The 14,214-nt window shown below is 33.9% G+C and overlaps 1 protein-coding gene across 2 annotated transcripts; it reads left to right on the forward strand.

The window, feature by feature from the left end:
• Positions 1-6,186: 6,186 nt before the first annotated feature.
• On the forward strand, positions 6,187-13,166 carry LOC128548296 (uncharacterized). Of its 2 annotated transcripts, none has more exons than XM_053522780.1 (5): positions 6,187-6,334; positions 6,829-6,940; positions 7,931-8,119; positions 9,782-9,897; positions 10,516-13,166. In XM_053522780.1, exons 2-5 carry the CDS (start codon positions 6,856-6,858, stop codon positions 10,516-10,518), a joined length of 393 nt encoding a protein of 130 aa, XP_053378755.1. In that variant the 5' UTR covers positions 6,187-6,334; positions 6,829-6,855; the 3' UTR covers positions 10,519-13,166. The 2 variants fall into 2 exon arrangements, with proteins under 2 accessions (XP_053378755.1, XP_053378754.1); XM_053522779.1 differs by having other exon boundaries at positions 10,605-13,166.
• Positions 13,167-14,214: the final 1,048 nt, after the last annotated feature.

Consider the following 14,214-nt stretch of genomic DNA (forward strand, 5'->3'; position numbering starts at 1 on the left):
TTTTCTAATATACGGGCTTCGGATTTTTTTCCCGTATACGCATGATATACTAAGTATACGGATCCCGTATTTTTGTCATATAGGGGGACTGGGGATTTGCATCTAATATACGGGGCATATAGGGGACTTGTATTTTCTAATATACGGGCTTCGGTTTTTTTTTTCCGTATACGCATGATATACTAAGTATACGGATCCCGTATTTTTGTCATATACGGACTGTGATTGCTTTAAATATACGGGGCATATACGGACTTGTATTTTCTAATATACGGGCTCGGATTTTTTCCGTATACGCATGATATACAAAGTATACGGATCCCGTACTTTTGTCATATACGGGGCATATACGAAACTGTACTTTTTTGATATACGGGCTACGGACTAGTCCCGTATATGCATGGTATACGCAATATACGGATCCCGTACTTGTGTCATATACGGGGAAAATACAAAAAACTGTATTTTTTACTATAGGGGCTACGGATTAGTCCCGTATATGCAGGGTTTTAACGCAATATACGGATCCCGTACTTGTGTCATATACGGAATGATTTGCATTGATATAAGGGGAAATATACGAACCTGTAGTTTTTGATATACGGGCCAGGTTTTTCCGTTTATGCATGATATGCAGAGTATTCAGATTCCATATTTGTGTCACTTTTTAGACTGAATTTGGTTTTCGTATTCGGGGAATTCAGGGACCAGTATTTCTAAAGATACATTACCAGACTTTTCCCGTATATGCATGTGTAGTATACAAACCCTGTTTTTTTCTTTTATGTGAATGATTTTGTATATGGGCACACACTGAAAGATGACAATTGAATGTCGGTGATACCTACAGCAGAATACGGTATGTTAGAAAAAGCAAGACAAAGACGGGTATGAGAAAAATTCATATTGTTATTAACTGGAGACATGTCAGATTAAACTAACTTTTTAAATTCAACTTAAATTACTTTTTTAATCAGTTTTTCAAAAAGGTTATGAATCTTTTCATTTCTTGTCCAAATGAAATAAGCAAATTAAAACGTTTAGTAATCAATAACATCAAGCATTTCTTAATATTATTATGTTCATTTCTAATGAAAAACTAGCAATTCGCACATTTAATTCTGCGCGGTTTTACTCAACAAATCATTTTAGTATCACTTCTTTTACTATTTTCTGTACATGTTTTCGTTTTCCCATGAATGCTGATTACCGCTATAGGGTTTTTCGATTTGCCGTCTTCTAAAAAGAGCAGAACCCCCCCTCCTAATGTCCGAAGGTGTACTTTAAAAGACGCATGTGGTTCTGTACTGGAACACGATATTTAAGCAGGTTACAAATGTGAACCACATGGAAATATTCAGTTTTCCGATCTATAAGTATAGCTTTTATCTGTTTACGAATGTCACTGAGAACGAACGGCTCATCCGGGGTGTCTGTCTGCATCTGTTGATCAAACTAGTAGAAACTTCAAACATAAGTATATTCTCTATCGGGGAAAATAAATAGTCGTTCCCGTTTTCTGATTCCCGTAAACAACTTTGTGTCAACCTGGAATAAAAAAAAATGCACGCATTAAAAGTTATAAAAAATGGACTCTTGCAATCATAGATATGATAATTATATCTATTAAATGATGTGAAAATTATGACGAATAAAAAAGACATGTGGGATGACGACATCATTAAGTGTCAGAACGCCCTACTCATTTCGTCGCGAAAAAGAAATTAAGATATCATTAAACGTGCCTGTTGATATTTAATACAGTTATCTATGTAGTGTTTTTATTTGCATTTTTTTGGTTAAATTACGTTTAAAAAAATATCTCCCAAATTATATTTAATATAAAATGCATGGTGTTTCATAGTGCCGTCACACGTTGTCCGGTCAATCCTCACCTCATTTTGATGGATTGTCTTCAAACTGACATTTCAGTAATTACATAAATACAGGAGAGAAATTTTTTTAAGAGAGATTTTACTGTCAAAAAAACTTCAAAAGCACAAAAAAGTGCGGTAATGGGATCTAAATAACACTTCCCCATTTTATTCCTACCAAAATGTCAAAATACAGCCACGGTTAAAAATTTAAACCAACGCTTGTGTTAACGTAAAATATGCTAAATTAGTGTTCCTTAACCTGTCCGCCTTACGCAATCCTCCGTGTTAGAACTTATTCAAAATGCACAATAAATCTTTTGTACAGTTTGGATAAAAAGTATCAGAGTGACATAACCGCATTCTCGCATACCAGAGGTCTACCGTGGTTCCCCCGGGGTTTTTACGAACATCTGACTGATGAGAATGCAAACAGTCGCGTTGTTTTAAACTTTTTTAAATTTAATTTAATATTTCAAAAATCTCTTTAAACTTTGTGACTGAACAAGTTCTGAACGATTATTTGCCTCTAAACGTTTTAATATTTGGTTAAAAAAATCTGAAGAGTTACAAGATTTCCATCTCGTGGTCAGTTTAATATTCTTTTGACAAGTACAATATTCATCATAAAAGTCCCATCTTTTATCATGGTCAAATAAATAAAATTTCATCTGTAAATCTGGATTTAAAATTATCCAAATCTCATAGATTAACCCAACTAAAATATAATAAATAATATAAAGGGGATCAATATGATTTACATTTATTTCATATTAGAGTTGCCCAATATTCGAAATAATTATGTAACAGTGTATAATGTTCTAATCTGTGTAAAATGAAAGAAATGGTACAAGTTTGATTGAAAGTTTGAAGATCGAATTAACAGACATACTCGATTTCTTCCTAATAAATTTACCACTTTGTTTTCAGAATGATTTGTTTTGCACGAGCGCATGTCTATTCGTGCACGTGAACAGGCCTGGGGTAGAGTAACAAAAAACGGTTACACATGCAAAGATAGACCTTCCGCGAGATGTTTATTGTTCTCCCAGTTTTTTTTTCGAAATATATAGACCAGGCAAACAGGCTTTTAAAATTCCTTAATCAATATTCCTTAATGCCCCAGGATATGCTTGACGATTAAATTCTACAAATAACATCTACGGAGTAAAATATTGAAAGGAAGGGTTCGATTAAAAAGAAATTATCATCATCAACGATACCTTTTAAGCTGAAGTTGTCAATTATGAAACTTAAAATAGGAATCATTTTGTTTCTATAAATTTTTAAAAAAAAGTCATATTTTAGAAAAAAGATGGTTCGCGCCGGAAACGAACACTGACCGCAGCGGCAATAAAGAAGTTTTCCACTGTCGTTACCAATTATAACGCAGGGAGGGTTAAGTGTTTTTAAAGCGCGTTAAATATACAATTTTTATCGTAAAAATTAGTTAAAACATCTAATTCTCATGTGTTTCCGCAACATTATAGTCTGTCAGTACACGTAGCATAATATACAAACCCTTAAATTTTCCATATATCTAAAAAAATATTAAAGCCGTGCCATGAGAAAAAACCCAACATAGTTTGGGTTTTCAACTAGCATGGATCGGGACCAGCCTGCGCATCCGTGCAGTCTGGTCGGGTCCATGCTGTCCGCTTTCAAAGCCTATTGGAATTAGAAAAACTGTTAGCGAACAGCATGGATCCTGAGCGACTGCGCGGATGCGCAGGTTGGTCTCGATCCATGCTGGGCGGAAACTAAGACTATGTTTTGGTTTTCTCATGGCACGGCTCAATTATATTTTTTTTTGTTTTGTCGGACGATTTTGGGCCAGTGCCTTTTTTTAGTATTCGTTTAAACATTGCGTTATTTCTTAAAGTTATTTTAACCCCAAGATTGCATACAGTTACACTTAAAAGAAGATAATTTAATAGGAGAGATCGTGTTTGTATACAAATTCTATTTTTAGAACTGATAAGACGTGATCGGGTGGGGAGAAGCCGACCCTCCATGTTTTTTGTAAACAGTGATGTTTTTTTAACGGTCTAAACTTTCTTTAAAACACAAATTACATAAATAATTTTTTGATCAATGGAAAGGTTTTTAAACAAGCAATTTATTTATTACTTTTAATTGTTATTTCGAAATTAAATGGGTTAATTATGAACGCTTAACTTACACTGTTTTTCTAAAGGTTGTGAAAATCACTACGCCGCTTTTAAAATTATATGTCATTTAAAAAAGGTTATTCATGAAAAAAGATATTTGGATACAAAATATGAAGATTGTTAGTATTTCAAATCTTTTTTTAATTTTGAAAATCCATAAATGAGCAAAAAAATTTTTAAAAAAATTTAAAAAATTTTTGTTTAAACATGTTGTACAAAACGAGTGCGCTGTTGAACGCGATAACATTAATATTTATAGTTGTGTTAAAGTATCAACTGATTTTAGCGTTTCCTTTCAAATGTTATAAGTTGAAATTCCCTTCATTTTCAACAAAAGTGTACAGTGTCCAGAGTATTAACATTTGACAGCTAACCGTTCTCTGCAAGCATCTGTCAACTTCTTCACACGAGTACGAAATATTTCAGAAACAGTGTTTTATCAAATTATACGCCGCGCCTGGAGATCGATCTCCCGAACCCATGGTTCGTAGATCTGCGCTCTTCCTATAAAGCTAGGTGAGGGGCTGTAAAATTCGGCCTCATAGCGTAACTTGGAGTAAAATGTTAATAAGTGACCTAAAGGGTATACTTATGACTTTAGTAAAATATGAGAAATAGTCAACACTATTTATTTATATAGAGAATACTAGGGTAGTGCCGTAGATGAGAAAGTTTATCTGGCGAGGTGGAGGAGGTTATCGGGTGAGCCGAAGGCGAACCTGATAACGTCCGGAGCCGAGCCAGATAAACTTTCTCCATCTTAGGCACTAACCTATTATTCTATTTATCTTGTCATTACATCATTTTCCGATATTTGGCAATTTATTTTACAAAAATAAGTGTGCGACAACCGTTTTAATGACGTCATATTCGTAATGACGTCACTTATATAATGACGTAATCACCGACAAAATCGCAATAACTTCTTCGTTTTTTAATAAAAACTCATTATTTGACCACTCATTTTCTTAGTTCTGACATTTCCAACACAAGGGTGATGGTTTCAATGCAAAATTTCTTATGACAACAATATTGATCATAAGGTCACATGATCAACTGACCGTATATCACTGGTCACGTGTCAACTGACGGTATATCAAAAAAGATATACGGCACCCTGATATCGGGTCGAAAATACTGCAAGTGACAGGATAAATAAGTTGCAAAAGCAGGCATTGTGTTACAAAGACAGAGCTCGAAGCGTGATACTACGATACGCGACATCACGACTGGGAAAATGTAATAAAATAATATTGAACTTCTATTCGCCGCCGTGATCTCACGCTTCGCCATCGTGACCCCACTCTTCGCCATCGTGACCTCACTCTTCGCCATCATGATATCGCGCTTCGCCACCGTTACCTCACTCTTCGTCATCGTGATCTCGCGATTCTACATGGCAATAATTATAGAGGAGGCGATGACCCTGACGGAAAACGGCAACTACTGAAGCAAAATAATCTGGTATTCCAACAGCGAAAATATCACATTTAAGTTGAAGTAACTATAAAATGGGCAGACTAACATTAAAACACGTAATAAAAAGAAAATGTATTTGCTATAAAAAAAATTTAATCTCGAACACGATATCTTACAGGAAACGTTTTAACAAATCGAGTATTTCATTTGCATAATTATATATCATTGACAAGCATTGTGCGCATGGTACGCGTTTGTTCTAAAAATACAAGTCGGGACTTCTTGGGTCCTCTAAGGAATATGATAAAATATTAGCAGTAATGTCTCCTAAAGAAAGTAGAGTCATCGTTTCGGCTTAAGTAATTCTTGTAATATTGAAAAATGTTTGCATGTTTGTGAATTTTGCGGTGTTTTCGTTAGGAATATCGTTCATTCGCCCTTTTGTCCTGAATTTTGGTTCGCATCGTGAGTTTTGCATTAATTTACATTTTCGCAATATCGCCCCTTGATGTAATATTCGATTCGAAAGTGTGATATTACCATCGCACTGTCGCACTTTCATAATACTGCAAAAATGTAGAGCTGACAGTAGTGCAATTAAACGATATTGGACAGTAAATATATATTTTTTTATTTTTGAACTACCTAATATATTTGATTTGGCCTTGATAAACAAACAATCAAGGCATTTCATTGCGTTACATTATATTTACTCAGCGCATCTTACCATAAATCACTTTTAGCTTTTCCTTAAATAAGTTATTGAACTGAAATTTCTTTATGAATTTACTGCAATCGATTCAAGTTTTAGTTATAATTATGTAGACACAGCAGCTGTTTTATCAAGGAAAATATCTTTTTCCCCAAGAGGTGAGCACACAACACTTTGTTGTTTTTCTTTGTTTTGTTTTTTGTTGTTGTTGTTTTTAATTTTTATTGTCTTTAAAATAATCGACACGTATGTTTTATTGACCTTGTTCCTTTTGATCAACTCTTCTTTAGTGTTTTCAACCCAGTGGTCTTTACTATCCCATATGGGATAAATGTGATTTTTTTCTTTAAAGCCCATTGTGAAAATTGGACCAATATTTTCAAATCGGTCTAACAAAACATCAAGCACGCGAGCCTATCGTTTTTATGCTGAATTGTCTCTACGGATACATTCGTGCTTTGAAAAAAAAAAATGATTTGATAAAATTCTATATTGCAGAAAATATTTGTTTCAGGCGTGCAGAAGTTCCTAACTATTTTAGCTAATGTTATGTATCTTATTGTCATGGTATTTCATAAAAAATAGACTAATAACACAAACATTTTATACCTGAAATAATTCTGATCAGTTTATTTCCTCTTTTATCTAAAAGTGATGGAGTCAATAGAAGCTAACGTGAATGAGGAAGAGCCAAAAGACAACTGTTGCCTGCCATTTTCAGTGTTCTGGTAAAGACGAATACAACCAAACCATCACATCACCAGGTAACATATACCTTTTTTTCTTTTTTCTTTTTCTTTACCGAGAGAAACAATATTCTTTAAAGTGATCTCATGTCAAACGTTAAGCAAAAAAGTCAACCAAACAGAACATTTTAAGATTAAAATCAATGTGAATTGTATAGTAAAAAATAAAAAATAAGATATTTCAAGATGTTACATCATTATCATACTGTGACCCAGCTCTAATACGTCCATGAACACTCTAAAATTCTTTTTAATAATTATGCCTTACTTTTATTCCATCTTCTGCAATCTGCTATCATACTAAAGGAATCCTAACTAGGCGTGAGTTTAACGTTAAATTGTAGAACTTAATTGCTCAAAATGGTTGATGTTTGTAATAAAAAAAGATTCCTATCAAAATATGTTGTATCTCTAATGATACATAGTTATGTAATACATGAATTTAAAAGTCATGGAATATATACAAGCGTTATGTAATACATGAATTCAAAAGTCATGGAATATATACAAGCGTTATGTAATACATGAATTCAAAAGTCATGGAATATATACAAGCGTTATGTAATACATGAATTCAAAAGTCATGGAATATATACAAGCGTTATGTAATACATGAATTCAAAAGTCATGGAATATATACAAGCGTTATGTAATACATGAATTCAAAAGTCATGGAATATATACAAGCGTTATGTAATACATGAATTCAAAAGTCATGGAATATATACAAGCGTTATGTAATTATACATGAATTCAAAAGTCATGGAATATATACAAGCGTTATGGAACATTTAACATTGAACATCTTTTTTCAAATATAAATATAAAGACAAATCATTTTATTTCCCTTTCTGCTTCATTTGACCAATAAAATACATCAACAGATTTTTTATGCAATTATGACAACGGACCGCCGTGACTTTTTCTCTACATTTGTACATGTACAACCCGCCAACACAATACTTGCCATGATGCACTGATGTTCTCATACGTCCTTATTGTTTTCAGAGGAGTCTACTTATGGTGTTTATTGTTTCCTAACAGCGGCTAGTACTGTCGCACACCTTACGGCTTTTCTCTTTGCATGTTCCTTGATGTACACTTGTGCAAAGATATGCTGTGTGCCTGTGTGTGGTTGCATATATCGTTGCCTAGTTAGCGCTGGACATACTTGGTACATATTCATTGCCATAGGAGGTTAGTAACGTGAAATCACAAACTGTTGAATAGTTCAATTGTAAGCTATAACTTCATGGTTTTTGTCTAAACAGATATTTTATTACATAAGTTTTGGGCCTAAAACTCGTTTCTTTCCGGTAACCTGCTCAAAATATTAGGGTAGGTAGGTCGGTATTTGTATTATTATCTTTATTATTTATTATTAAATGGGACTTTTCGGAAAATGTTTTTGCGTCAAAAATGAATACAAAAAAGGGGATTATGCCTTTAGAGCATCAGTAAGTTAATTTCTAACATCAATGACCATGTTTAAAGCATAAAAAGTGCAATTTTATAACTTTTTGTTTAAAAACTTGAATAAAAATCTCAAGGCCATAAAACATTTAGGATCGGGCCAAAAATAATGTACGTCTGGATACCGGAAACAGATAATTTTACCCCTTATGCCATTAGACAACAGTAAAATACACTGAACGATTATAAATGATTTTACAGGATTTATATAAATACATTAGGTTCGAGTTGGTACATGTATTGAGAGCGGCAAAACCTTTCGCATTAAGTGCGTATCCTGCATATAATTCACCGTGTTTTCCACACACCGGATACTCATAAAACTGACAAAAATGGGTAGGTTAATAAATCTTTTAAATGAGAGTTTTTTCGAGTCACTTTTGTTTACTCAAAACCAGGGGGAAACTAACGCTGATCGATCCAATTCGTGCGTCGGCATAAATGTGGCATTTGATTGTTTTATCTTGTGCAAAAAAATCAAGAATCAAAACAAAGTTGTTCGTGTATTTCTTTTTTTTTCTTTTTGCAAAATAGATAAATAAATAACATTTCGGCCGTGTCATTTAACAAATCACAAATCAAAGTACCAAAGTGGTGTGTACTTTTTAAAGTAAAATAGAAAATTTATAGTACTCAAGTATGGAAAAGCATAAGTGCCAGGTGGGTGTTATTTAAAAACGCAAACATTTGAATAACATTCCAGAAATTTAGAATTATTATCTCGCAAGTAATCTACTCTATATTATAACATTGTATTTTGCCTTTTTTTCTCATGATATGAATGTCCATCCGTTTGTCAAATGTTGAAAAAAACTGAGTAAGTCTGTTACGGCTACTTCTCCTTAACCTCCGAATAAGAATATAAACGGATATATCTGCCTGCACATTCATATATGGTACTTGTAAGTACACAGCATGCAGGGGCTCGAACAAATGTCAATATATCATATTTAAAATGACCCTGTCATACATCCATGAATAAGCTACTCGGATTCCTCTAGATAACGGATATTAGGCTAAAATTCTAGCCAGTAGCCACGACCCACTACTAAATGTTTATGTTTAGTGTGGTATATTTTTTGGTTTTAAGATATGGTAAAAAAATGAAACATTCTAAATTCAAACACTATCAGATTACCTTCTATGAACTGACCTCACCTCCTGTGGAGATCTTTTAGGCACACGATTGTGAACTCGCTTGAACGATAGCAAGGTCCTATGACTCCTTGTCACGGTGTAGGGTTTGAACCGTGTTTAAAACATTCCATATCTAGTCTATATCATACATTCATATATTCACTTAATTGATATGTATAACTATCTTAATGAACTCTTTATCACTTGTATAACGTATGGATACAGATAAGATTTAAATCCTTTTGACAGGTTTCTGTAATCTAGCGGGAAGCGTAGCACTACCTATCGTTGTGCCAGCTGAAGATGTAATTAACATTTATGGATACCAACTTGCACTAGGCAGTCTTGGTTTTGACATTATCACGGTAAAAACAGTCTCTTACCTTTGATGTTTTGTCTTAGTATTTATCATCTACCTATTTTTATTTTATTTTTTGGTACGGTTTAACTTCGCACCGACAAACGTATAGGTCATATGGCGACTTCCAGTTTTGATGGTGGAGGAAGACCCTGAGTGCCCCTCCGTACGAGTGGGTACCTGTGTAGAACCACCTACCTTTGTAAGCCAGCTATATGGCTTCCTTACATCACGAATTCAACGCCGCGAGTGAGGCTGGAATCTACGCCGCGAGTGAGGCTGGAATCTACATCGATTAGGGGCGAGTGATTGTAAGTCAGCGACCTTAACCACTCGATGACGGGGGCATCTCATCTACCTATACATATACATGTAACACAAGACAAAGATTAGTTTTGGATTATGTTCTAACTTTAAAAAGTACTTACTTTTAACCTTGGACGTATTTACAACATTCGAAAATATATTTAAAAACTAAACGCTTTTCTTTGTGACTTTCCAAATCTTCTATACTGACAACTCTCAAACTTTAAAGATATTTTCCACGTTCCATTTTATTAATAATCGTGTAATAATTTAGTTTAATATGTACAAGTGTGCATGTTATATACTTTTTTTCTTTTAGTGAACAATATACAAGCATAAACGTCTAAGTCAAAACGAATTAGCAGAAGCATATACAAGTAAATATTAGACCCTTCTATCATTATCAAGGTTACAGCCTGGATTGCCTTTATGAAATACCATGGTGTGCCAGATCGTAGATACTTCCTTGGTTCCTCAAAGAAGATAGCCGATTACGAAATCAACGTAACTAAATCGAGAACTGACACAACATACAGACATGCCTCTGGGCATACGGAAACTAGAAAAGGAATTCCTATGAACAATAATATTATTACTCTCTTAAACGGATCCGTTACTAAGTATAATTGATCTGTCTTCAAATATTGTGCTAAAATTATGTTAAATTTGTTACAAACTGTAATTTTAGTAGTATCAAAACAATCTGACTAAAGTACATCTCCAATTAACGCTAAGCTTTTGGTCAGAAGACTTGCTATTTATAGACTCGTTCTGACAACCCTTCCGCTAGCCAATCAGAGCATTGCTTTCAACATTTTGAAAGAGAAAGTAGAAGTTTAAAAATCTATATTTAGCCCGGGGTTTTCATGTTTATTATGACGACCACATGGGGTGAATATGTGTCAGGCAGCTGGTTAGATCAGTTGATAGAGCACAATGATAGTTCAGCCAAAATGCTTGCTGAAACGAGTCGTTTGTTTGATCCAAATAAAAATAAAATTGCGAAAATAAAAATAGCGATATCGTAAATCCAAATATACAGAAAGATGATCAGATCAAGTACTTTAGTCAGATTGTATCTAAAATAGCAGAAAAAACACAAGTGTAGTAGTTCAAATGTTTTTATAAGCACTTTCACAATGCAAAAGGTGTGCAAAAATGCAAAATGTGGCCAAGGAAACGAAGTAGTTACTGCCACCGCAAAATATGAATAACCATATCACTACTGGGAATATGAACATGAAAATTATTATATCCTATGCAATTTTTTTTTTTCACTCGGTTGAACGTAAATTTATGTCTCATTTGAATTTAACCTTTAAGCAGATGAAATCAAGGACTTCGTTAGTTTTAAATATCTTAGGTACATATAGTTTACGTGTAACGTTAATACATAGGGAATGCCGCCTACATCAAATGACATTTTTCTCTCACTCCTTAGTTTTTGTGTTAAGTGGAAATACTATCACTGACAAAATCAATTTATTGCTTCAAAGTTTTGGTATACACTATTTCTAATAATCTGAGATGGAAAACATACATGCTTTGGCAGTTTCCTGAAGGAAATTTAACAAACCAGTGAGATTATTTATCTGTCTGGCAAGATAAAATCAGCACGTAATTTCTGTTTAATGCAAAACTCTGTTACACTTTTTTTACATTTCTTCTCATTATTTTTCAAGTAAAATGTGTAAGGTAAACATTATTTAACCAAGTGCTGCGAAATGCCTCGTAAAAGAATTTGAAACATCTTTAATTTGGTGACAATCATTTTATCGTGCAGTGCAATTTTTATAGGAAATGGATAATATCCGAGAGTTTAATTTTGAAACTTTCGAAAAATAAATAGGCTTTTGTGCTTATCACTCATACACAGTCGGGTTACCTAAAGTATTCTGTTTAGATTCGTTAGATTTTTGCTTGAGAACTTGCAAGATAGAATAAACAATATGAAGATATCAAATAAATGACACATGCGAGTTTGTATGCATTAATTTTATACAATCGTGCAGTAGATGTTTTTGAAAATTCAAGGTATGCCTCTTGTAATATTCGCCCGCCCGCTTAGCTCAGTAGGTAGAGCGTTGGTATACGGATCGCAGGGTCGTGAGTTCGATCCTCGGGCGGAGCGTATGTTCTCCGTGACTATTTGATAAACGACATAATGTCTCAAATCATTAGTCCTCCACCTCTGATTCATGTGGGGAAGTTGGCAGTTATTTGCGGAGAACAGGTTTGTACTGGTACAGAATCCAGGAACACTGGTTAGGTTAACTGCCAGCCGTTATATGACTGAATTACTGTTGAAAAAAGGCGTTAAACCCAAAACAAACACATTTTCCGATATTAGTACTGGTTCTTTTCAAATTTAGGTTGATTTGGGTGTTTTCAACTAGAAAATTCGGCATGGAAATAATGGTTTATGCCTTAATATTTTTAATAATTATAAATTGCTTTGAATTTAAAGCGAAACAAATTACTCAACAAACATAAAATATGCTTGCCATAGCTTGTAACGCAGGTCTACGTAAAATCGAATCGCACGGTCTAATTAACAGTGTGCTACTTTCATACTTATTGTGATACTGAGAAGTTCCAATGATAACTGCAATAATTAGTATCTGTTTACCTTTTTATGGTTCATAATGTAATTGTATAAAATATATTTTTAAACACATTTTGTAAAATATCTCTTATCGCAATAGAGATAGAATTAAACAGGATTCTTTAAGAAAAGATTTTTATAAGTTTAAACCTTGCTTAAATTTCAAAGTCGACTGCTTGAAAAGATTTTATGATCTGTGAAGAGTTCAATAGCATACATTTTTTTGAGATCCGCCTTTGGTTGAAATTATGCGGACAAAAACCCGCTGATTTTATTATGATCTGCGAATTATTAAGCGTTTAAAACTTATTGATATCATATACATTTATCTTAGGAAATAAAGTATTATTTTTTTCTATTCCGTACACCAAGTTCTCAAGTTTTCTTTTCTTTATTCTGAAAAAAATTGAAGTTAATTTATAACTTCCGGTTTGTCTAATATGCATAATCGTATCCAGATAAATGACAATTCCTACGGCCTTCGTGATATATTCCTACGCATAAGAACTTTGGCTAAAACTGGCTTGATACACCATGACTAGAAACTGTATGTATATATATTGTTATACTGAAGTAAATACAAACATAGTAAACAAGTTAGAGATAAATAAAAGAACAAGTTATTATTTTTAGTCTGGTGTAGTCGAGCCAGTTTACTTCCAGCTTTCTTGGGGGATAGGCTATTGAACTATAGCCTAATGCCCTGCCCAGGCATGGAAGCAAACGGACTCGAAGAAACCAGTTTGGCATTGCCTGATAAGGAATGGTGGTGGGGAGGTGGCGGTAAATGTGTAACTTTTTTGTAAAATAAATCGTGTCTTACATCGATCTTTACGCGAAATTGAATCTGCATAAATTATCGCCGTGCCGCTTCCAATAAAAACGTCCCGTTTAGTCACATGACCTTGCTGCTGCGGCTGTTCTTTGTCTACCGCGTAATTACATGCATATTCATAAGGCCGGGTGCAGAAATCGATGACGTATTACGCACATGTTTACCATTCAATACACATTTATCATCAAACGAATCACGTGATGAGAATTAACTTTGTCGGCCAATCGTATTATTCGATGTGATGACGTATAGTGCAAACTACCGATGATGCGATACGCTACTTTCAATACACAAAGTTTGAATCCCGAACACACGCTGATTACTCGTAGCTGACGTAATGCGATAACACCGATGACCCGCTGATCAAGCATACACAATATTCTGTGCATAAGATGTGAAATACGTGCCAATTGTTTAGAGACGTTGTATATTTTTTATAAACCGCGTTTATAACTATAAACTTTAATTTATACCAAATATTCCACTACAGAAAAAAGAAAAGCATAGATCTATTCTATCATTTATTGTTTGGCTAAAACTGGCTTGATACACCATGACTAGAAACTGTATATATATAT

This window comes from Mercenaria mercenaria, chromosome 14 (genome assembly GCF_021730395.1).
Source record: "Mercenaria mercenaria strain notata chromosome 14, MADL_Memer_1, whole genome shotgun sequence".
Classification (NCBI taxonomy): Eukaryota; Metazoa; Mollusca; class Bivalvia; order Venerida; family Veneridae; genus Mercenaria; species Mercenaria mercenaria.